The sequence below is a fragment of the Furipterus horrens genome, unplaced genomic scaffold (genome assembly GCF_987537825.1).
Source record: "Furipterus horrens unplaced genomic scaffold, mFurHor1.1.pri manual_scaffold_6, whole genome shotgun sequence".
Lineage (NCBI taxonomy): Eukaryota > Metazoa > Chordata > Mammalia > Chiroptera > Furipteridae > Furipterus > Furipterus horrens.
In genome coordinates, this window is record NW_028327176.1 from 162,119,455 (window position 1) to 162,145,396 (window position 25,942).

Below are 25,942 nucleotides of genomic sequence, written 5' to 3' on the forward strand. Positions count from 1 at the left end.
AGATTATGATTTTTCTTTCATTATTGCTAATCTGAGTATACAAATTTCTTCCATTGCTGCTCTCTTCCTACTTCACTCTTTAACCCACTCTCAGAGGATAGAGGTAGATTAGCTTACGCCCTGGCAGAACCTGTTTTCAAATCTTTTAGTGTATCATGCATTAGAGCTCAAGCCTTGGCTCAAGAATGTAGAAATGGTAAACTCCCCCTGTATTGTTCTTAGCACTTGGTGCCTCTGCCAAAATGTCAGGGCAACTGGGGAAAATACATCAAAGGCCCTATCTACTATGTGCATCTTCATTAATTGACTAGATACAAGGTATTGGTAAATGAATGAAAAGCAGTTCAATAATGGAGGTCCGTAAGAAATAACATGCAAGTTTTTGTGGTAGGTATGGTAAATGTGTAGAAAGGAATCTAATAAAGAAATTTGTTTTATATCTTTAATTTTCACCCTCTTAGAATTAACATGTATAAAATTTTTGTGCGTTTAATGACAATCATAAATCCAACATTAATGAGATTGGCTCAATAGTTCTTCCCTTGAGAAGTAAATGAAAATATTTTGAAATTTGATGCTTGCCTGAGGTTATTTTTACCAAACATCATGAAGAAAATATAATTAAGTAATAAATATTAAAGTCTTAAATTTATTATTTAAGAAAGGGTAACTTTATTTAAGCTACTTTCTTTCATCCTTTCTTTTATGAAATTCTGGATTAATTTTGTATTCTTTTCTTCCTTTGCTTGGTAATACAGATGGATTTATTTGTTATTTCCTTAATATGGTTCTCATATAAATACATGCAAGATTATTTTGCTATTTAAAAGAATTTCTGATCATGTAGCATGGAAACATGCACTTGAAATCTATATGATCTTATTAACCAATGTCACCCCAACAAATTTAATTTAAAAATAAAATGAAATGAAAAGTAAAGAGGTAAGTAATGTATTATTTTTAAAAATTCTTAAAATTAAAGAACTCAAACAAAAATTAAAATAAATGCTGAAACTTTTATATATTTTTCAACAATGCAGAATATGGCCACTCATCTGAAATCATAGTTTGTAATCATTTTAACTTACAGCTGTCTGTACCGTTTCAAACATGTGTATGAAGCCATAACCAAATCCACTGGCGTGCTTGACAGTGAGCATTAAAAGTGTGTGGGTGCTGACCAGCCCACAGGGAAGCAAGCAAAGCCAACAGGTCAGGAGAGGTGGTTCCTGCTGATGTCATAGAGCACCTTGGCTATCAGCTGCCTGATAGCAGAGAGCTCTGCCTGCTTCACCCCCTGCTGTGCCCCGGTCTCTGGAACCAGCCCAGCATGCCCAGTTCCTCCCCCTGGCCCATGTTGACCCATGAGCCTTTTCCCTGTAAAATGTTTCCCAACGTTAATGTTGGGAGTTCCCATAGTAAAGCCCAAGTATGTACTACATCACTTAACGCTTCTCAAAATACAGTATTCTCAGCCCCAATTCTGTACAGAAAGGATGAAAAACAAAGTATCCAAAACATTTTTGTGGATCAGATCATCGTTTATTACAAAACTCGGAAAAAACAACCCTCACAAACGTTGGAGCAAAGGGGAGCAGGGGAGGGGAGCAGGGCCCCAGGAGAAAACAGTCCAGGGAGACGCGGGATCCCCTCCTGGTGTGAATCCCCTGCAGAGAACGCTGCGGCAGCTCGCACACGTCCGTCCTCCACCAGACCAGGTCCTGTCACCTGCACACACGGTGTGTGCTTCTGGCCCCGCTCTCACCCGCAGCTGCCTATGTCCATCCACCTCTGGTGCTGTAGGCCGTCCACAACTTTAAAAATTATGTTGGCTTGACTCTTGTCTTTTTGTGATGCTGCTTGTGAGTAGATGGCCCACAGCATAGACATTTTTAAGAAAAACCTGAAGGTTCTGTGAGCCACACTCCACTGGCCCTGGCTGGGGCCAGACGGAGATCCTGGGGTCCCAGCAGGCTGTGCAGCCTGGACGCGGTTGTCATTGGGGGTTCCTTCTGGGGATCCTGCAGCGTTTCTGGTGCTGTCGCACCTGGGGGCGGTGGGGGAGCCACCAGGGTCACACTGAAGGGCAGGGCTCGGCGTGGCCGTAGGGAAGTGTTGGTCCTGGACGTCAGGCTGGCTTCCGGTGGGGGAATGGTCGTTCTCGACCCCAGGCGGCTTGAGGGAAGGGCAGGCTCTTCTGTGCTCTCCCTGATGTTGCAGGCAGGTGAGGGGCAGGGCCTTATCTGGATGGCATAGCCCATCATCCTGGTTGTCGTGGTTTTGAGGATCAGGTATGTTCCCATAACCCTGTTGTATTTATTTTGTGTCAATGACTCCTGAATCTCTTGCTTCATAAACCCTAGGTTCTTCATTATGTCTATCACCTCGGGGTCAAGGTCACCCACAGTCACATCACTGTACAGCCTCAGTTCCTCCCCATGGCCTATGTTGACCCATGGGTCTTGCTGTATGTCTTTCAGGGTTAGCCTTTTCCTGAGGTTGAGGGTCAGTAATTTTTGTAAAAGATTTTGACCTTCTTTGGATAGAAAGCATGGTACCCCGAACTTCCCCTCAGGATCTTCTTCTTTACCTCTCAAAATGTGTCCCTGACTGGGAACCAAACCAGTGATCCTTTGGTTCTCAGGCTGGCATTCAATCCACTGAGCCACACCAGCAAGGGCAAAAGAGAACATTTTCTGATCTCTTTCAGCAAGGTCAATACAGATCCAAAGATGTAAAGCTGTCAAGACAAAAGCCAAGCTCTGGGTAAGTCCAATTTGAGGTCTCCTATAGGGTCGGGTATTCAATTAGGTGAATGAGGTACAAATGAAGAGTTTTTTAAAAATAAACAGTTCATGGATTGGTACCATTTAACCTTGCAGCTCAAGGATTAGTTAGCACTATGCAGTATAGTCCACTCCAGCGAGGCTGGAGGGAGTTCTTGTCGACCATGTACCCAGGTTGTGGGCCATGATGCTCGGTGCCAACTCCCAGAAGTGCACTGTGGAAAGATTGCCCTATGAGCTTGCACTGATTTCAAGGGCCTTTGTAAGTTCTTAGCAGTAAGTTAGAAGGTCTCCTTATTAAGGCAGGTTCCCACATTCCCTGATATAACCTCACAGGACAGGCCTTCCAGTCACAATTTTAGAAGGGGACAATTGAAAAAAAAAAAAAGTGTGGGGGTGCCAATGAAAGATTTTGTTTCAAAGTTGAAGGAGGCACTTCAGTGCAACACTCATCTTTGGATCTGTACTCTACAACATTTTGTTTACTATTCTTCAAATGATTGTAAGACAGGGAAGAGTATAAGCTTTGGAGTCAGATTGGCCTCAGTTAGATCCCAGCAACCTGTGACTGAGCCAGACCCTGAACCCAGGTTCCCTGCATGAGGGTCCTCATCAGCCAGGCTGGATCCAATTTCTCAGTTGGATCTGGTCCAGTTTTTTGTGTCATGTGGGACTCCAATGAGTCATTACTGGCCAATTGTAGGTATGGTGAACGCAGGAGTATGCGAGCATTTGACAAGTACTCTAAGACAGACCTGCTTCCAAAAGATGTCACCGGGCTAATGCAGACCTGTGGATTTTTGCTTCCTTTATTAAAACAAGTGTATGTATTTTACTGCATGTAAATGAATGTAAAATGGCTGTCTTTAAGTGCAAAACACTCCTATGGCAGGATCACAAAATTTATTTACATTACACTTCAATGTACACACATGTGCTCCATGTTTTTAAAACCTATACCTGATCTGGGTATGAGCCCTTAAGTTTTCAGGAGTGGGGAAGAAAAACACGTTTAGTCCATTCAAAGCAATAATTTTTAAAATTACCTTAAATAATATTCATTTTCTCAGGAAAAGTATGCTTTAACTCAGTTTTACTTTTTGTCAGCTCCCCTTTGCCTTGTCCTGGCTAAGGCAGTATGTGGTATATGGAAGCAGGAAGGGCCCATGTATTGCCTTGTATTTTCTGCTGACTCTTCTGGCATCTGGAACCATGATATCTTCTGATGCTAACATTTCTGCTGATATTACTCTCAAGCTTGTCTTCCTCTTCTGAGTTTGGGCACAGTAGCCCTCCCAAACTGATGCAGCCTCACCTTGGCTCTCTTTGGGGGATATTTTCTACCTCTTCCATTCATACTTCCAGCCAGGGTCCCTAACCCCAGCATCTGCTGCAAGGACATCAACCCCTTGCCAACGTGGCAAGGTTCTTCCTTAGTACTGTGGGGATGTCTGGATCCCATGTATGGTTAACTGACTTCAGAAGTGTCTGTTAGGGAACTAAACACCAAGGACTGATTTTTGCAACCACCCAGCTCCTGCCTCATTTACAGGCATGTGGCTTTCTCTGCTCCAGGTTGGTTGTGGGGAATAGCCTGAAGGTTATTTATTTTCTAGAGTTCAAAAAGGATATTAGGGTAGTCTTCCTGCACCAGTCAGGGGCCAGAAAAGAAACAGATGGATGGCATTTTCAAAATGGTTGCCTGATTCATAAGAGTTTAATGAAGGGGCTATTAAAAAGATGGGAAGAGTTAAGGGAAACCAACAGGGGATATTGAAGCTCCTCAGAACCATAGCAGTGGGAAGTCAATACAGTCCTTAGGCCAGACGAGAGGGTGGGGTTCTTGAACTTGACAAGAGCAGAGCTGTAGAAGAAGGCTTCCAGATAGTTAGTGGCCTTTGGTAGTGAAAAGCCAAACCATGCCCGGCACAGCCTGGCAGGGAGGGAAGCGATATGCTGTGAACATTGCCCGCCTCTCTCTTCAGTGCTGTGTCACACTGGGGCCTCTCATTGGCCAGGAAGCAAGAGCATCCAGGAGCCATTGCAATCCTTACATCAATCTCCCTGGGCACAGAGCAGGGGAGAGGCAGGTATATGGTGGATCTGCAGGAGCAAACAATCTCTCCCAGGTTCCTCTACAAATCTTCTTGGGTCCAGGCCAAAGAGAAAGATTGGACACACACATCTCTCAGCTTCTCTCTCCTTTCTCCCTTCCCTCATCCCACTGTCTCCCAGGGATAGAACAGGAGGCACAAACATCCTCGGTCAGTCCTGGTGCACTGTGTAACGAAGCAGAACTTCCTTGACTGGATGTCTTGGGCTGGCTTTTGAAACACAAAGAGGAAAATGAAAGTTGGAGAATTTCCCCTTCTAAGAAATCTGCTTATTTTGCAAGGCTGTCTGTCTCTCTGGCAAATCCAATTTCAAATGCCGAAAATCTGAATATTAATTTTTTTCTTTGCGTTTCTTTTGCTTCTCGGCCCTCCTCAAACAGATGGGTACCTTACATCAGCTAGGAAAATACAACATTATTGGGGAGGCAAAAGGGAATATAGCTAATTAATATTAAAAAAAAATGATTACCCCCAGTTTCAGCAATATGCTGCTATAGTTTGTATGGAAATTAAAGATTTAAAAACATTTTTCACATATCTGCTTAAACATCATTTAATCTTAAAATCCATCCATTTTATAGATGAGGTCATTGAGATCAAGTGTACTCTGCTACTTAGCAGCAAACGCACAGGTGGAATCCCTGACTTCCTGGCATCCATTGCAGTGCCAGATGAAAGGTTTGAGCATTTGGGAAAGAGAACCAAATTAATGAAGTTGCCTCATAACGTACAGTATCTGCTAAAAATTGTGCTTCCTGAATAGCTTTGCCAGTTATTTTTATTAAAAATATGTTTTTAATGTCTGCTTCCATAGTAACCAGGTCATTTTATACTCATTTCACTGCCCTTGTCACATTATCATCTGCTACTTGGTATCCTTTACCATTTGCTTTTGGTTCCTGTGGTTCTGATTTAGTTCCCAGTTCATCACTTTTCACCTATTCTGATTCTGGAATTCTCATTTGACCTCATGATTTGATGAATGCTTCACTGACTCAGTGAGTAGAGCATTTTCTGGTGAAAACAGCAGGCCTTGATTTCCTTTTGTCTGTGTGTAATGGCCTCCTAAGCTGAACCGTGTAGCTCAGAGAACACCCACTGCTAAAGCATGTAGCAGGGAAATAAATACATAAGTAGAAAAAGGAGATGGGGAACTATTATTTAATTTCAAAGATGAGAATGAAGAAAGTAACTGGTCTAATTAACCAAGAACTAACTAGCAACCTGGCCTCCAGGCAGATTTCCTGAATGGCTGGTTTCTGGGAGTGGGACTTTGAAAGATTCGTGACATCTTTGAGGAGTGGGACGTGTGACAGATCAGAGCTAAAGGTCTGTGCAGAATATCTCACTTTATAAAATTTATGTACCTGCCCCATGAAAAGTATTGAATAGAAGCTTCTTGCTGCATGTGGGAGTCTGTCTTTCCCTAAATTCAATAGAAGTTTCCCAATTCATGTTTTATCAGTTAAGATGGATTTTGAATTTTCATCTTAGAATTGTGTGAAGATAGTAAAGATGTTTGATGTCTTGAAAAGTCTTAAGTACCTGGAATTATTGTCTATTCTTTTGCCTAGTAGATGTCCTCTTACACTGTCAAGGGAGAAGTTTGAGAATTTGGGTTCTAGCTGAAGTTGAGCAGTATCCCTAAGTCCCAGGGCCAGGCTGAGTTGGAGAGAAAACCAGAGTGTCTTACAAGTTCCTACCATACTGTTTCCTAACCCCCAGTGCAAGGGGCAGCTTACCTTCCCGGCCCACCTCTTACACCTGTGCTTGGAATGGCTGCTGATTCCTGATTTAGACATTTATCCTAGGACGCTTACTAAAAATAATTGGTCACATGTAAACATAAATATTTACTAGCAGAAATAAGTGACCCTGGTTTTTCTCCCTTTAACCCTTTGAGTGCTAACATCACTGTGAGCGACGCTGACAAATTTTCCCAAAAGTGCCAGAGACCTTTTTTTCGATGGCTCTAAATGTAAATAACAATGGAATAATTCATATTTTATGTTTTGTTCTCTTTTTTGTACCTCAGGTTATATGTTGATATAATTTTTTCTCATGTTTGATCCAAATTTCAAATTACACATGGCACTCAAAGAGTTAAATAAGTTATTTACATTGTTGTTCCAAGAGTCTAGAGATATTCTCCTAGGTTCCTGATGTTTATGTGAAATTGACACAGCCTGTCTGGCAAATGATTCGCCAGTGGGTTTCCAGTTTGTGCCTTTTGACTCAGTAGCACAATGTATATATACTAAATCATCAAGATTTTGCCTAATGACTTGGCCAGGAGATCCTCACTACAGGTTCCTAATAAACAGGATAAATTATCATCATGCATGAAACAAAATACTGTACAGCCATCAAAAATATACACAAGTAGATACGGAGTTTTTTAAAAAATTTAACCTTTATCGTATTTTTTCCCATTACCATTTTGTCTCCTCGTACACCCTTCCCCCCAGCAATCACCACACTGTCGTCCATGACTCCTTTTCTTTTTTGCTCAGTCCCTCCACCCCTTAACCTACCCCCATCCACTAGCTGTCATCTGCTCTCCTTCTATGAGTCTGTCTCTGTTTTGCTTGTTAGTTTAGTTTGTTCATTAGGTTCCACATGTGAGTGAAATCATATGGTATTTGTCTTTCTCTGACTGGCTTATTTCATTTAGCACAATGTTCTCCAGGTCCATCCATACTGTTGCAAATGGTAAAATTTTCTTCTTTTTTAGAGCCAAGTAGTATTTCACTCATCTACTGATGGACACTTGGGCTGCTTCCATGTCTTGGTGATTGTAAATAATTCTGCAGTGAACATAGGGATGCTTATCTTCTTTTGAATTAGTGTTTGGGGTTCCTTCAGATATATTTCCAGAAGTGGGATCACTGGGTCAAAAAGCATTGCTATTTTAAAATTTTCGAAGCATCTCCATATTGCTTTCCACAGTGGCTGCACCAGTCTGCATTCCCACCAATAGTGCAAGAGGGTCCCCCATTCTCCGCATCTTCACCAACACTTGTTGTTTGTTGATTTATTGACAATAGCCATTTTGACAGGTGTGAGATCGTACTCCATTGTGATTTTAATTTACATTTCTCTGATGATTAGTGATGTTGAGCATCTTTTCATATGTCTATTGGCCATCTGTATGCCCTCTTTGGAGAAATGTCTATTCAGGACCTTTGCTCCTTTTTTAATTGGGTTGTTTGATTTTTGAGTTTTGTAAGTACGTTATAAATTTTGGATATTAACCCCTTATCAGATGTATTGGTGAATATGTTCTCCCATTCTGTGGGTTGTCTTTTGTTTTATTGATGATTTCCTTTGCTATGCAAAAACTTTTTAGTTTGATATAGTCCTATTTGTTTATTTTTTCTTTTGTTTCCCTTGACTGGGGAGATATATCTGATAAAAATTTTCTATGAGCAATGTTGAAGATTTTGCTACTTATGTTTTCTTCTAGGATTTTTATGGTTTCTGGTCTAACATTTAAGTCTTTGATCCATTTTGAATTTATTTTTGTGTGTGATGTCAGATGGTGGTCTAGTTTAATTTTTCTGCACGTATCTATTCAATTTTCCCAGCACCATTTATTGAATAAACTGTCTTTAGCCTGTGCTTACTTCCTCTGTTGAATATTAATTGACTGTAAAGGTGTGGGTTTATTTCTGGGTTCTCTGTTCTGTTCTGTTGATCAATGTGTCTGTTTCTATGCTAGTGCCAGGCTGTTTTGATTATTATGACCTTAAAATGTAGTTTGCTATCAGGTAACATGATTTCTCCAAATTTTCTTCTTTCTCAGGATCATTGTTGCTATGCAGAGCCTTTTATGGTTCTATATAAATTTTTGAAATATTTGTACTAGGTCTGTGAAATATGTTATTGGGTTCTTAATGAGAATTGCATTGACTATATAGATTGCTTTGGGTAGTATGGACATTTCAATGATGTGAATTCTTTCTATCCATGAACACGTATATGCTTCCATTTATTTGTATCTTCTTCAATCTCTTTCTTCAATGTCTTATAATTTTCTGAGTATAAGTCTTTTACATCCTTAGTTAGGTTTATTCCTAGGTATTTTATTCTTTTTGAAACACTTATGAATGGGATTATTTTTTTAATTTCCCCTTCTGTTAGTTTGTTACTGGTATATAAAAATGCAACTGATTTCTGGATATTAATTTTGTATCCTGCTACTTTGCTGAATTCATTTATCAGACCTAGTAGTTTCTCAGTGGAATCTTTGGGGTTCTTTATGGACAGTATCATGTTATCTGCAAAATAGATGTTGTTTTAGACATGAAAGATTTTCATGATATCTTATTGAATGAATACATAAATCAAGTTCACAACAGTAAATGCATATAAAGTCTATAAAAAGTTTATACATATGCACAGAAGAAATATTATCAAGGATGGACCAAAAGGATAATTATTTCTGGGTAATGTGAATAATAGTCATTTTAAGAAGAAATGGATAACTTTATTTTCCTGTCTTCTGCAATAAACCAGTATTACTCATAGGAAAGAACATTATTGAATACTGAAACTGGCCTCTGGAGTGCATAGAAAAGAAAAGGATCTGGGTCATCAAGATGCTGTCCGTGTTCACCGATGTATGTTAGGGTATCAGCAGTAATACAAGATGCTGACAGTACACTGTTGATTCAGACAAAAAGATGTGAGGACAGTGAACTCAAGAGTGAGGCCACATTCAGAAGAACTCTGCAGATTAGGTCATATTTTTACTCTCTTTAATTAGACTGCTCTGATTTTGTAGGACAATTACAGTTAAGATATTAGTTTCAGGGGTACAGCATAGTGGTTAGACAGTTGCACAATTAATGAAGTGACCCTCCAGTTTACAAAGTTATCCTCCGATAGATAATTCTAATACCCACCTGACACCGTACATAGTTCTTACAGTGTTATTGACTGTATTCCCTATGCTGTACTTTAAAATTATTTTATTTAAGTGTAGTTGGTATACAATATTTTATTAGTTTTAAGCATACAATTTAGTGATTGGACATTTTTATACCTTACAATGTGATCACACCAGCCAACTTATTATATTATTGACTATATTCTCCTTCACCTTTTTCACCCACTCTCCCCTCTCTCTGGAACCATTTCTTTGGAATCTGTTTCTATGAGTCTGTTTGTGTTTTGTTTTGTTTGTTCATTCATTTAAAAAATTACATTATGTTTTATTGATCTTGCCTAAAGGTTTGTTGGAGACTGAACCATTGCAAGGCAGAGATGAAGACTCAGTAGTCAGTGCTGACTTCTCGAGCATGCTCTCTGAAGAAGAAAAACAAGAGTTAAAAGCAGAATTAGTTCAGGTATGTCTAGTAATTTTATTGCAGCTATGTCTCTCTCTGGGTTTCGAGAGTTACTATTACTTTGTTATAAGTCCCGTATTACAATTGTTATACTACATTCAGTAAAATTTAATAAATCATATGTTGCAAGAGGGTTTATTTTGGGGGGGTATTTTGTAATGCTAAGTGTCCATTATTTATTGGTTACAGTATGAAAATGAATGGCTATGCTGCTTAAGCAACAGTGACAATTAGTTGTAAATATGCATCTCTTGTTCCTTTTAGTTATCACGACACTTTGGGAAAGATAAATCGCTTACAAAGCTGGTGGAATTCCTTCAAGACCTTGATGAAAATACAAACTGCTTTTTAAGAGTCGTTCTTGTTTTAGCAACTTATCTCAACAAATACTTTGAAATTATTTAGTTTTGTAATGAAAAAGTCACAAGGCAACTAAATTTATTGAGTTGTGTGCTCTTTTGCAGAAGAATAAAGCTGTAGGGATGGAAGGGCAGGCTGTGAGGAATGTGGGCGTCATTAGTTCTTAGGTAGTTGTTGGGGCATCTGGACTTACAGGCGAGGTGGATGCCTGGCTCACTGTGAATACAAGTCTTCATTCAAGCCTTTTGTTTGCAAAACCCTTCAACTCTTTGCTAAGGAGTGGTTGGTTACATGATAGGAGAAAAGGGCCGGACACAGAGGGTTTCCCAAGTAGAATGAACATCAGGGCAAGAGGGGCAAAACCAGCATACCCTCCCCATTCTGAATCCCTGGCTCAGAAGGCAGGAAGCTCCTGGTCCAACTGGAAGGAAGACATTGTCCCCTTGCTTTGGCCTCTTCTGCAGGCTGGGGAACAGAGCTTTGAGATCCACCTTACCCTCACCTTTTGTCCATTCCAGACTCCTCAAGTTCTAATATTTTGATAGTGTGTATTCATGACAGGACATCATTATACTGAAGATTTTTCAAGTGCTTTCACAAGACACACCCTAAAGTAACTTTATTGTAAAATAAAAGAGCAGCTTGTTCCTCTGGTACAGCAGGAATTGTTTTAATAAGCACAATACCTCAAACCAGAGAGCCTGCTTCTTTTCGCTGGGTTTGTCTGTGGCCACTGATCCAGAACTACTTGCTCAGCTTACTTCACTTTGGCCACACATTCCAGAGTGCACTGACCAAAATCAGCCTTCGCTGAGAATGTACCAGCTCCACATTTTCTTAAAGCCTGGAATGCTGGTTCATGACCTGTTCATGCCAATTGTGGTGTCCAAAAGTTATATTCTGTAGACCGGTGTAAATAAATGGATTCCATGCTAAACTTTAACTCCTTCATATGATAGCCCAAGTTTAAATTCAGTTATCACCTCCGTAACAGACAGCGTTTATAAAAGGACTTGATTTTTCTGGGTTCTGGGATTGTTGGGCTATGCACATATACATACATATATCAGTGTATTTTTGTGCATTCCATATTTCCTAAGTGTTCAGTAGTGAGCATGTATTACTTTTATACTCAAGAAAAAGTAAGCCTGGGTTCTAACTGGAGACCTCATGAATATAAATAACCAACAGTGTTCTCAGAAATTTGTCTTATTTGGCCACATTAATAAGCTTCCAGTGCATCTCATTTCTTAACACTTTTTGAGCTTGACTTCTGAAAATACCACCAGACTCCTATTACTTGTTCAAGTTACCAGGATTTCTGTTTTCATCCTTCACAATGCATTAGCCTCCATGCTTGCTGTCTCTTATTTCTGGACTCCTCAGAGCTAAGGAAGTATCACATCTTGCCAAAGCAGTATCGTGACTCCCATGGGCACAGCTGTATGCCCAGGCGCAGTGAAAAGCAAAAGATGTCTTTGCTGTTTCCCCTCTTCACATTTTTTTCCTTCTCCCTCCACCTCAGGCCGCCTCTGCGTTGATCATTCTTTTTCTTAAATCTGTTTTCTGGGCCCTTCTGCAAGTACTGGTTAGCACATATTTGCATGTGCACACACACAAATCAGGTTCTTTCAGAACACACATGTGTTCATGGCAAGGATTTAATTATAATGAGGAACACACAGAGAACCACCTCAAAAGTCTCACAAATGGCTGGTAAGGAACTGAGACATCTTTTAAATGCTCAGCTTCTCTGCTTCGACTCTCTAGATATTCCTTCAGGGCCCCCGGTCTCAAGCAACCTCTCTCTGTGTCTGAGGGGAGATGCTGCCGGGTCTGTTAGCCACTTGGGTAACAGAACACCTCACAAGCCTACCTATTCGATTGCCTGTGAATCAACCAATCAGTTCTGGCTATGATCTAATGCAAGACCTTTGTGTACAGGACTTCTTATCTCTGGCTGCTTTGCTTAAAAGGGGCCTTCGGGTGTGCCAATCTCCTCTCAATACACTCCTCTCCCTGGTTTCCAGAGGTTCTCCTGCTGTCTTCTGGCTCTGCTGGCTCCCTCCCCACTGCGTTATCCTGCACGTTTTTTTGTTTATATTCCTATGAGGATCCCAAGAGACATTGGGAAAACTCCTAATTTCATTCACCCACACCACTAACAACATACTGTTCTGTGCTTACCAAATGCTGGCAATAGGAAGACCTGTCCTTGTCGGGGGAGACATAAACTAAGCCAATAATGTCCCAAAGACTACATCTTAGACAAAGTCTGCATTTTAAATGACACAATTCAGTCTTTGGTTTATGATTGTAGCCATGTGATACCATATGTGTGTTTTCGAAAGTTCCTTCAATGTGAGGTCAATGTCACCTCACATTGGTGCAGTGGTTTGTGCCTAGCAGATGCTCAATAAGACTTATAATTAACTTGAATGATCCTATAGCTTCAATGAATATTTACATTTTATTTGTAAATACCAGAAGTAAATTATGCTTTTTATAAGCTCATTAATATATAAAAAATATTATTTTGTGGCAGAGATTTGTTCTCATCTGTCTTATTACCAGTTGCTCCTGACCTCTCTGAGGTCTTTGCACAACTTTTCTGTATATTTTTTCCCTCTATCTCCCTTTTTAAATAAATTTGCTCGGTATTACTGTGCTTCTAACACCCTACTCCCACTTTCATTTCACTAAGCTGTATTTTATGCTTTGTATTCCATAATGTGACTTGGTTTTTTAAAAGGATGAAGTGTTGGCATTAGTACTGCAAATTTGTGTTATGTAACAATCAAAACCTGCCAATGTCCCCTTGATAAAATGACTCAAGAAAAATGGGCATTAATAGGATTAGGAAAAATACCAGACAGCATTATGGAGTAGGCAGAACCTGCTCTCAGGCTCCCTTTATCCTCTCCTGGCGCTTCTCTCTTGCTTGGCTGTGTGGTCCCCAGGAAGAACACACAGTGCCCTCAAGCTCCCATCTCTTAGACTTACAGGCTCCATTCCTTCCTTCAGAATCTTTCTTCTTTCTGCACTAAGCTAGTGTTCCTAACTGATAATGTCTTATTGTAACATTTTCCTGTATTAGTCAGGTTCTCCAGAGGAACGGAACCAGTAATATGGAAATGGAAATAGATTTATAATAAGAAATTGGCTGCTGTGATGATGGAGGCAAACAGGTTCCCAGATCTACAGTCAGCAAGCTGGAGGCTCAGGTTAATGGCGTAGCTCCATTCTGTAGGACGGCAGGCTCAAGGCCCAGGAAGAGCTGATGTTATGGTTTGAATACAAGGGCAAAAAAACAAAAACAACAACAACAAAACAACAACAACAGTGTCTCAGCTCAAATGCAGTCAGGCAGGAAGAGTTCCCTCACTTGAGGAAGGGTCGCCTTTTTAGTTCTGTTTAGGCCTTCAACTGATTGGATGAGGCCCACCAACATGGAGAGGGCCATCTGCTTGACTCATGATGCCAATTCAGATGTTAATCTCATGTAGGAACACCCTCTCAGACACACCCAGAATAATGTTTGGCCAAGTGACTGGGCACCCCACATGCCTCACTCAAGTTGACACATAAAATTAAGCATCAAACCCTCCCAGATGGTACCTGCATTTTAATCTTCATTCTTCCAGACTCTTTGCTAAAGGGCAGGAGCAACCAGGAGAGGCAGGCTTGAAGCAGTGTGTACAAAAGACCAGATACTCTTAATTAGTATTTCTTTTATTGGATTTAAGTTAGATACTTTATGTAATCTAGAAAATAGCATAGAAAAGTAAATTTTCAGTCTTACACATAAATTTCATGTTGAAGCTAATCATTTATTAGGATTAGTTAATTTATGTTTCTTTTGCATTTTTATTGAAGTAAATTGGTATAACATAAAACTAACTATTTTAAACTGAACACTTCAATGGCATTTAGTACACTTACAATGTTGTGTAACTTCCACCTCTATCTAACTTCCAAAACATTTTCATCTGTTCAAAAGGAAACATCATACCCACTAAGCAGTTGCCCCCCATTTCCCCTTCCTCGCTGCAACCACCAGTCTGTAGTCTGTCTCTATGAATTTATCTATTCTGGATATTTCATATAAATTTAATCATTTTGTGACCTGTTGTGTCTGGCTTTCTTCACCAATGTTTTTTGAGGCTCATCTATGTTGTAGATGGTCTCAATCCTTCCTTTTCATGGCTGAATAATATTCTAATAGATCATATGATAATTCTGTGTTTAACTTTTTGAGAAACTGCCAGATGTTTTTCACAGTGGCTGAACCATTTCACATTCCCACCAAAAATGTACAAATGTTCCTTTTTCTTTTTCATCTTGGCCAGTACTTATGTTCCTGTTCATTCATATTTAAATAATCAAGTTTAAATATCTGATCTTGGGCATAAATATTTATCCTGTTATCTTCTATGGAGTCAAGGAACCAAAGAACCAGACTATTAGTTTTTTAATGAAGACATGATTAACTTAAAATTAAAGGGAAGAGAATATATTAAATACTTTAATTAATGATTTACTTACACTGCACCTCATTCCAAAAGAGAATTTGATATGTCATACAACATACTTAAAATATAGCGTTTCCATTCTACCTGCATCAGAATATTTGTGGGTGCTTATTAAATAATGTGTGTCATCTGGCCCCACCAAATTCAAGCCATCAGAATCTCAGGGCTTTAAGAAGGGCATACACCTGGAATCTGCATTTTAAGTATGCTCTTTGAGTGACTTTTATGTAACTGAAGTTGAGAACCACTGGTGTAACCAGACCAAAAAAATCTCCATAGTAAAAGGAGTGATTGAATCTCACCATGATCTCCATTTAAAGCATTTGTGAGGAAAGCCATCCTGTTATGGCAGGACTCTGCTTTGTGGAAAGAGATGTGGTTGGCTATTTTCAATCTTGCAAGTTAATATAATTTAAGATTATATGTTTTTTTACTTCTGGAATCTGCTTAATAGATGTTTGGCATATGTTGAGATCACTAATAAATATACTGACAGCTTTATGAAGAGTGAGTCTTACATTTATTGAAATGGGGAGAATTTTATTATAGAGTCTGAGAACAGATCCAACTGAATAACCAAGTTCAGGTTTCCAGCATTAGAAGTTTCTTTTCCATAAATGCCTTTTAACGTAGGCATTGATTTTTAAAAATCATTAAGTATGAGACTTTATATTTCTTTCTTTAGGATATTTGGTAAATTGATCACTTCAATGTTTTTCACTATTTTGTGGTTGAGGATTTCATTAGAAAACTATGGATCCTTTACTCACTCTTCCCAAATAGCTAATAAATATTCTACTACCCCCAAATTTTGCATAAATTTCTGGGATTCCATAGATATAAGGTTGAGAAGATCAAGATGGTTAAACATCTTTCTCATTCTCTACATCTGTAATTTCTCTCTGCAACATAAAAATTTTCCCATTATTTTTATTACACAGTGGGAACTATAGCAATGCCTGATGTAACAGCAACAACAAAAACAAAAACAGACTCTCAGTAATATCAGTCACTTGAAACATATTATTTTTCCAAAAGAAAGCAGAAAAAGTGTTTCCAATATAGAATGAAAAGCTGACATGTAGCCAAAGCATTTTCTTTGTTAAAAGCTACAGAATCAACCTGGACAATTACTAGGCACATTAAATGCAGGAAGACACACTGAAAAAGATGGAAAGGGGGAGTATAGTATGATCACAAAAGAATACAGGGTTTAATTTTTAATATAACAGTGTGTTCTCATTCAATAAAAACAATAAAAGCATTATCCCCTTTCTGGTCTCTGATCATAACCCTTTTGTTGTAATGAATATACGTTAGCATACTGAGGACTCTTGTTCATCAAGAAAAGGCAGAGTTCTGTTGCTCATAACATGTTTATGGAAGGTATAATTCATTACAAAAAGATTTTCATGTGCATAAAAATAAATGTACCGTCTATGTAAAAAAAATGCATAATGTTAAATTATCAGAACAGTTTGCTGATATTAAAGCCCCAAGATCCTGTTATTTTCTACTGTAGTATTTAAGATGCTTCTGATCTAGTATTTCTGTCTGTTTTGCTTAAGGTATTTGTGTATAGGAATGTTCACCATTGGGGCACCATTGCGTTTGTAAGAAGATGAATTTTTGCAAAGTTAGATGTCTTTCTCAAGATGCCTTTCTAACAGTTGTGTCTCTGATGACCCAAGGAACACCTTTGCAAATGGCTGATAGGGTTAGTGATGCACTTCATGGTCAGAAGTAGAGTGATACTTTACTCTATTTTTTTAAGTAAGAAAAGTAGTAAAGTGTTAGGCTTTTATTACCTCCATGCATGTGGGATACTCTTCTGGTTTCACAAGGAAGGTCGCAAGTATTTATACTTTTCAGACAAAAAATATGTAATTTTAAGCAATACTACCAGGGCAATATGTTATAACATACGAGTACAACAACCAATTAAAATCAAATACTTAGTGAAGGTTCAAATTTATTTTCATGGGATATAGCAACACTCTCTAAAATCTGGGTATTTTACAGAACGCTTTGTTAGAAATCACATTTGCAAGAGCGATTTATAATGCTGAAAGAGGAAATACGTCCATACAAAGCCTTGTTCATGAATGTTCATAGCAGCTCTATTTGCATTAGCCAAACCTAAATGTCCTACAGTAGGTGAATAGATTAAGAAAAACAACAGCAATAGTGGTTCATCAATATAATGGAATACTATTCTGCCATTAAAGGGGAAGAACCATTGATAATGCAGCATCATGGATGGATCTCAAATAATGTCAAGTAATTAGGTTGAGTGAAAAAGTCAGGCAAGCTTGAGTATATACTGTACAATTCAATTTAGATAAAATTGTAGAAAATGCAAAATAAACTCTAGTGGAAGAGAGATCAGTGGCTGCTTGGCGGGAGGGGGAGATGGAGGGAGGAATGCCACAGGACCTAGAAAACTCTTGAAGGTGATTAACGGACATGTTCACTATCTTGATTGCAATGACTTCACAGGAGTATACATGTGTCAAAACCTGCATTTTATATACTTTAAATGTGTGCGGCTTACGGCATGATAGTTACATGTCAATAAAATCGCTAAAAAGAAAAAGCAACACAAATCTCTCCCTTACATACATCCTCTCCTCCCTGTTCCTCCCTGCCTAATGTTCTAGCTTGGCCAAAAGGTGTCTGCACTAATGCAGCTGGGTGTTGTAAGAAAAAATAATAATAATAACAAGCCACACCAACTAGTGACACTTGAAAAGAAGTTGTTTATAAAATAAGGCCTACAGTACAAAACTGGTATTTTGGTCAAAAATTTTATCTGTGTATAATTTTAGAAGAATGTTTGGAAGGTTAGAAACGAGAAGAGTAAGTGGTGCCGATTTCCCAGTACATTACAGGTGATTTTATTTTTCTTGTTTATATTTTGCTGTGCAAAATAAATCTTTCACAAGGAGCACTGATTACCTTTATACTCATTAGAACTGAAAAATCTATTTCTAACTATTAAACTGTCATTGTGACAGGATGTGTTTACCGTCACCCAGAGAGGGCTGTGTAGACTAAAGGGTGCAAAGGCTGCTTCGGAGCAGAGACTTGCAGGGTATGTTTCAGCTGGTCTGACATCTTTCCCCACCTCTCTCCTTCCTCCTTGCAGCTAGAAGACGAAATTACAACATTACGACAAGTTTTAGCAGCGAAAGAAAGGCACCTGGTGGAGATAAAACAAAAACTCGGCATGAACCTGATGAATGAGTTAAAACAGAACTTCAGCAAAAGCTGGCATGACATGCAGACTACTACTGCGTAAGTATATTAGCAGAATATTAATAATTAGTTAACTTGCTGTCTCTCCATTCTTCTGTTTTTTTTCTCCCAAGGTGACTTGGTACGGTGGCTAGGGGAAAAAAAAGAGCGTTTTCTAAAAGTGGAAAAAAACCCTGATAATCATTAAATACGTTGCATGTGAAGCAGACTCTATAAAGTAGCTTTATGAAATTAAACTTTGTTCATTAAAATTCTCTTTTCACTCAGTCCACCTTTATGGAGTTGTACAGTTACAATTTTTTTCTCTTTAGTATATATTTTTAAGCCTTTGTTTAATATGAATAATTTTTTTCTTTGTGGTTTCTCAAAAAATTGTAAAAGGAGCTGGAGAGGCCTGGTGGTAGGAAGGCACAGCCGTGGAGAGTAATTATTTCCATTTTGCTGGAGGCCAACTTTGCCTGCTGGCTCCTGAGAATGAAGGTCTGTGACCTTTTGTTCCTGTGTGAAGGTGCCCTTTGTGTGAGGAGCTGGATCTAAAAGGAGTTTGCTGTTTCCCCACTATGTGGTTCCTTAAGTTTCCATCTGAAAAGAGAATGTTCTCTCCCGGTAACAACCTAGCCACCCTATAGGCTCTTATGCTTGTGCACCCCAAGAACTCAACCTGGACAGGGTTGGGGCACAGCCCAGAGTAGGGCAGGATGGAGCCAGGAGCCCAGCAGTTTACCTGCAGAGGCTAACCAAACTTCCTCAGTCTGATAAGACACCACACATTGACATTTATAAATTTAAAACACATATCGCAACACCATATGAACAATCTCCTGAAAAGCATCGCTGGATTTCAGGCACTAAATTAAGTGAGCTGATCCATCAGTAGTTTGGCCTTTGTGTTTGTACATTGGTGGCCTATACCAGTTAATGGCCCTGACAACATGAAGTGGGACAATCTCCGATTCCTTGGGTCTAGCCACCTCTATTTAATCCAGGTCTGAAGGCTTCAAGACACACTGACCTGAACTTCCTTCTGGGTGTGAGAATCAGGCTGGATTTTTCTACCTGGCCTCCCTAACCACACTGCTGGGATAAGCTAACCTAAGGAGGGCCTGGCAATTCAGGCCGTTCTGTTGCTGAAGGGAGGGAGGGAGCAGGAAGATGGGCAGAGGGTGCCTCAATTTTGCTCTAGGTGTGATGGGGGTGGGCAATGGGGCAGCGAAGGGAGAGATTCATAGTCCTTCTGGCACCTGGAATTGGAGCAGGCAAGTTCCAGGAAGGCTTCTAGCCTCTTCACATAGGGGAGATTATGTAGTCTGTATTTTTCCCATGTTTGAAAAACAAATTGGTTTTATAGTCAGGCATCCTACTTAAATATCAAGTTTTTGTTGAATGAATAGAATACATTTATTCTCTGGGGTATGGAGTTAGAGTCTAGTCAGGAAAACAAAGTTTTATTTTCATTTATCTTATAAGTTATCACAAATTACCAGTTAAAAGTTAAGTGTGGCCCTGGCTGGTGTCGCTCAGCAGCGTGCGGGCCTGCGAACCAAAGGGTCACCAGTTTGATTCACATTCAGGGCACATGCTTGGGTTATGGGCTGGTCCCCCATTGGGGGTGTGCAAGAGGCAACCACACATTGATGTTTCTCTCTTTTTCTTTCTCCCTCCCTTCCCCTCTCTCTAAAAATAAGTAAGTAAAACCTTAAGAAAAAAAAAGTTAAGTGTGAAATACAAGGGCATTATCAGGTTGGAAAGCTGGAAGTTGAACCTTGCTGGGATCCTAGGGAAGGCTTCCCAAGCAAGAAATGTCTAAGCATCTTTGAAGGATGAGTTGAAATTTCTGGCTATAGGGGCAGGAGGAGGCTCCTTGGGAGGCCCAGCTTGGTGAAGTTCCACAGGAGAGGAGGCTCCTCATGAGGGAAAATAGGCCAGTTACTTGGTGTTGTGGAGTCAGCAGGGAGAAGAAGCCTTGTGGCATCTGTTCACAAAGTTATTCTTTATCCACAGGCAATAGAAAGCCATTAAAGGGGTCATGACAGTTCACTTATCCATCAACTTAAATGAGTGTCTACTCTCGGGCATTATTACCGAGAAGCTCGTCTAAACCCACAGGATAGAGGCTTCAACAAGATGGACCAAGTTCCTACTCTCTTTGTGTGTTGAAAGGGAAACAAATAAGGAAATACAGAAGAAGAAAGTGCTATGATGTAAATAGCAGAGGGGGATGTTTTAGAGGGTGACTTGGAGGAGCGGGGAGAAGCTGCCGTGATTGGCTCCCAGTCAGGGAAATCCTGTCCTGAGAGGTTAGGTAGAGCTGAGACCTAAATAATGAGGAAGACCCTTTTTTGATGATCTGAGTCAGAGATTTCAGGCAGAGTCAAAAGTTTCTGCAAACATCCTGAGGCCAGAACTAGCTTAACTGGTTTCAGGAGCTCAAAGAAAGTGTTGTGTCTGGAGGTAGTGAGAAAAGAGGAGCCCAGAGCCTCTGGGTCCTCGGCCACAGAGACAAGCCTGGAGTTTCTTCCAAAGGCTCAGGAATCTAATGGGGAGTTTGAAGCAGGAAGGGACTTGTTCTGATTCACTGTTCAGAAAGATCACTCTTTCTGACTGTAAAGAGGCAGGAGTGGAAACTGGAAAATCATTTATGAGTCTATTGCAAGTAGTCCAGCTGGTGATGATGGCGAGGGAGAGTTATATACAGGGAGGGAACAGGAATAGGTGGTCAGGCCAATGACACTTCCCAATGGCTGGGAGGTGGAGGATGAGGGAAATAGAAGTTATCAAATGTGACTCAGGTCCTTGACTCGGGCTACTGGGTGAGTATGGGCACTATTTACCACAGTGGGAGTATAGCATTGTAGTTAAGCCCATGGGCTATGGACTCCAGGGGCTTGGGTTGAAATCCAGGTCTGCCTGCATCTGTGGAAAGAGATCCTATTAGAGCCTATTTCATAGGAAGTGAGGATTCAATGAGTTAATATGTATGCAGCATGTAGGACCATGTCTGACACTTTGTAGGCATGTTCAGTGTTCTAGGAAAGACTGAGACTGATCTGATGGGGAGACCCAAGAATTGTCATGGCTGTGTGAAGTCTGAAATGCCCAGTGGACAAACAAGTTCATATACTGAGAGGGCAAGTCAGAGGGAGTCATCTGCATAGTGATGTCTGGAAAGCTATGGGACTAGATGACATTTCCTCAGATTAATAAAAACAGGTAAATGTGGATTCACTAACCTTTAGGAATGATGTGAACTTTCCTTCGTAGGGAAGAATCAATCCCTTTCTTAAGAGGAAGAGACCCGCCTACAACAACATAATTTTGATGAGGGCGTTTTCCTCCCACACTTTTTTCTTGGCTGCTGAAGGAAGGGAAAAAGTCTTAATCACATGTTGGGGTAGGGTAAAATGGAATCTATTTTCTCCATTAATTAATTAAACCCCTGCTGTTAATGTCCATAATGCGCATTCCAGAATAAGCTCTATACCTCACACAATGAAAATTTTGATGTGAGGGAATTGGGGTGGGATTAGGTTGGGTAGAATTAGATTTTAAAGTATTAAAAAGAATTTTAGCTGTCAGAATTGTTGGTGATTCCCAGAGGCAATACTTTGCATAACGATTAGGCAATCATGACCTATTTAGTTTGATTTATAATGAAAAAAATTGGTAGCATGGTAATGAAAGATCTTAGCATATTTTAGTCTGTGGCAGGATTCAAATTGGAAGAGGACTGGATGAGCAGGAATAATTACACAGCAGAGTGAAACTCTCTCCTTTCCGGAAAGATAGCCATACAACAGCATGTCCTAAGAAAGCACCCGTGGCCAGGGTTTGCTGTTGCGGTCATTTTCGTCATAGTTTTTTCCACTCCCTGTTCTGAGATACTCTAAGAGCAGACCCAAAGTATTTCCCATCCTTTTTTAAAAAATGATCTCTGCTGCCTTTTTCATGTTGTCTTTAGGCTTCAAGGAGGTACAGGCATGTATGTGGCTTTGGGTCTAGGTGTGGGGAAACCACTGGAGAAGATATTGAATCTCTCTGTAGGTAGGAGTAGGGATTCAGAAATGCTGCCTTGTGGTGAGCCATTTAATCTGATGATGCTTCATTCTAATAAGTGTTCTGCCTTTGCTAACGCATGAGATTCTCCTACTGATAAACCTCTGAGTTGTACCACAGACCAAATAAATGGGAGGTCTACAAAAGAGAAGGTTTTGGAATGGAATTCAAACCATGTCATCTTTTTGGAAAGCTTAATAACTTTGTCCTTTATAAAGAGGAACAAAAGTCTAACATTCAGCATTTTAAAAATGCACAATGCTTGAAAATTGAAGTTTAGTTTATGATTTATTTACTCTTTGATTTTGTACTTCTAAGACTTCCAGGACATTGTGGTCAATAATGATTATAATCTTTTTGTAAGGAGCCCATTGGAGTACCACTGAGTTCAGAAGTGCCAGTGAAGATTAAAGACCTAATTTTAAAAGCCACATGTAGCCAATTTCTCACAGTTGTTCATTCCTCTTACCTTTCAGCTTTCATCTTATTACGCAAGGCAGGAAATGGATTGTTTTCTAGATTCAAAATGCAAATCTATGTTTTAATAACACGTTTAGAGAATCTTTGGGAAAATATAAGCCTCAGTATTTTTGTATCTTTGGCAAAATGATGCATATGCAACCATTAAAGTAATGCTCTCTTTTAAATTCTATAATATAAAATACATTTATGCTATAAAATACCTTCTTGAAAAAAGATTGTTGAATTTTTATTTTTTTTCTTTTATGTGTGTGTAGAAAAATGCTTTAAGGCAAAATATTTTAGAAGAAGATATCCTTTCCCCTTTTGATTATATTTTATAGTACTGACTTTTAAATTAGTGAAACATGACAAGAAGAATCTACATGAAAAGTCAATAGGATACCCTTTATTTGGCCTGCAGAGGACCTTACCCCACATACTGATGATCCCCTTGTTGGTGTGCTGGCCCAGTAGTTAACTTGCTCTGGCCATTAAATGCTATTCTTTCCTTAAAGAAGGCGTGGTATGTACATATGTACAATGGAATATTATTCAGCCACGAGGAAAAAGGAAATCCTGCCATTTGCGACAATGTGGATAAACCTTGAAGACAGCATGCTGAAATAAGTCAGAGAGAAAGACAGATACTAAATGGTATCACTTTTATGTGAAATCTAAAAAAGAGTTGGGCTCTTGGTAATAGACTGCAAGGGTGATTGCAGGGGGTGTGGGAGAAGAGGTTGGTAAAGGAGTACAAACTTTGAGTTATAAGATGAATATAACCTGAGGAGTTAAGTATAATATGGTGACTATAGTAGGTAACTCTTTTATAATTGAAATTTGTTGAGAGAACTTAAATTTTGTGTGTGTATCATTATCATATCCATCACTTATATATATATATATATACACTATATATATGCAAATTATGTATGTATGTTTGTGTTTGTGTATATACATGATGAGGGATGTGATAATTAGATGGGAAGAATCCTTTCACAATGTATATGTATATCTAATCATCACGATGTGCACTTTAAATATCTTACAATATTACCTATCTCAAGAAATCAGAAAAAAAAAGCTACCCATTCCAGCCAAATGGAGTGTCTGTAAAGTAAAGCCTATTTCCCTGCTGACTTTCATTGATAAATGAGAAGTTTCCTGCACTCAAAACAAAAAATATTTCCCAGTAAGCACTCACTCTTCAGTGAGTTCATGCATACAAAGTGCTCGATAAATGTGAGCTGCTGTTGCTGTGACAATTTAACCTTTGCCCAGGGAAGGCTCAGTGCTAGATGAGAATCAAGGTTTGCTGGGCCCAGGCCTCTGCAAAGCTGCTGCTTGCTGGAACTGCTTTTGAGCACCCAAGGACGAATTTCCCTTCACTCACCTTAAGGCTTCCCTTGCCCTCCTCCAGAGTAAGGAACTTCCCCTTTTGCCCTTACTCTGCACCTGTAGCTGAAATCTGGGAATCAGACCGGATTCTTTCCTTCCTTTGACCTCATGTGGCTCCTGCTGTGGTTTATTCCAGCGCTGGGGATACAGTGATGATGAGCAAGATTTGGCCCCTGCCCTCCGGAAGTTTAGACAGGTCATGGAGACAGATTTGAAAACCATAATTGCGACACAATGGGAAAATGTTTGGAAAGAGCTGTGCAAAGGGGATGATGGGAAGACAGAGGAGAGGCACATAACAGCTATCTTGAAGCATATACTCCCATGTTTTCTGCCTCTCAGTGCACAACAGACAGCAAACTGGCAATATCTTAACATTTTGACTTCTATTTAAAGAGAATATATTTGTTCCCTACTTTATCAGTTGTGTAAATTAACAATAGTGTAATATATATTTAGGTTAAAATAAGAGACACTAATAATCTAAAATGCTAAATACCATTTCCATTTAAATTACAATGGTTGTTAATCAGAAGGTTGATATTTAAGTTCTTTTTCATTATTTGAATATTACTGAACTGATTTTATATGATAGGGTTGAAAATAATTTTAAGTATTAGTAGTACAAACTGTACCAAATTCCATGAGGATAAAATGCGAATATACTACCTTTTTTGGGGTTTTTCATTGGCTCGACAGGAGGGTCTTTTATCAAGATGCCAGCTCCTAGACTCTAGACAGGGATGTATATTACTTGTTCAATATTCAGATCAAGCCAATTACGATACAGTATAAGATTATAGTATCTGGTCCACAACTGCACCAGGGCCCTTCACTTCGTGATGTGAATGGTCTGTGTTGGAGCTTTAAAGTGATCTCGGCCCAATAGCCCATTTCTCACGGGCTCCCTGGTGATTTGGAAATTACTTCCTCATGTATAATCCTCTCTCATTGCCTACCCCCTTAAAATCTCTTTCCCTCAATTATTGGTCTCTAAGTAACATATATGAAATTATTATTCATTGTTGTCAAGAAATGTAATAGTTAGCCCAGGGAAGAGGTATAAAAATGTGAGGAAAAAATGTACATCTTAGAATTCTTGAAATGCAGTATTATTTCTCTCCACAGCCACTGGAGCTATAGAAAGCTGACCTAATTGACCCTGAAATGTCGGTCATCTCCAAGGCAGCCAGACAATCTGTTAGGAAGGCAAGGACACCAGCCTGGGTTCTTGCCCTACCTGTCACTGAAGAGTCACGTAACTCTCCTGGGCCTCAGTTCGTCATCTGTAGTGTGAAGGGATTGGGCTCTAGTCCCTTTCAAATTTAACATGATGTAATGCTCAGAAGCAAAGAGTTAGAAGTCCTGAAAAATCCCTTTTTAACACTCCACTGAACTCCATATGGTTGACTTATAACTCTGAAATTTCACATAGATATAGAACGGCATTTATCATGGTGAGGACATAAATGTCACTGATACTTGACTAAAGTAGCCTGAGGCCTGTGTACACCCACCTCATGTTTTGATATAGAAGTGTGTTTAAAACACAATGTAGCCCACTCTTATTGCTTACTATATGTACTTCTCTCTAGCCAGCTATTTTTTAATTAAGCCATCAAATTCAG

The 25,942-nt window shown here is 39.4% G+C and overlaps 1 protein-coding gene across 3 annotated transcripts in view; it reads left to right on the plus strand.

The window, feature by feature from the left end:
* TPD52L1 (TPD52 like 1) overlaps window positions 1–25,942 on the plus strand; it is a 75,029-nt gene that overhangs the window by 33,529 nt on the left and 15,558 nt on the right. For all 3 annotated transcript variants that reach the window (XM_090279813.1, XM_090279810.1, XM_090279812.1), the window contains exons 2-3: window positions 10,136–10,251; window positions 18,292–18,440. In XM_090279813.1, the coding sequence (XP_090135939.1) occupies window positions 10,136–10,251; window positions 18,292–18,440 (265 nt within the window). The remainder of the gene's footprint in view (window positions 1–10,135; window positions 10,252–18,291; window positions 18,441–25,942) is intronic.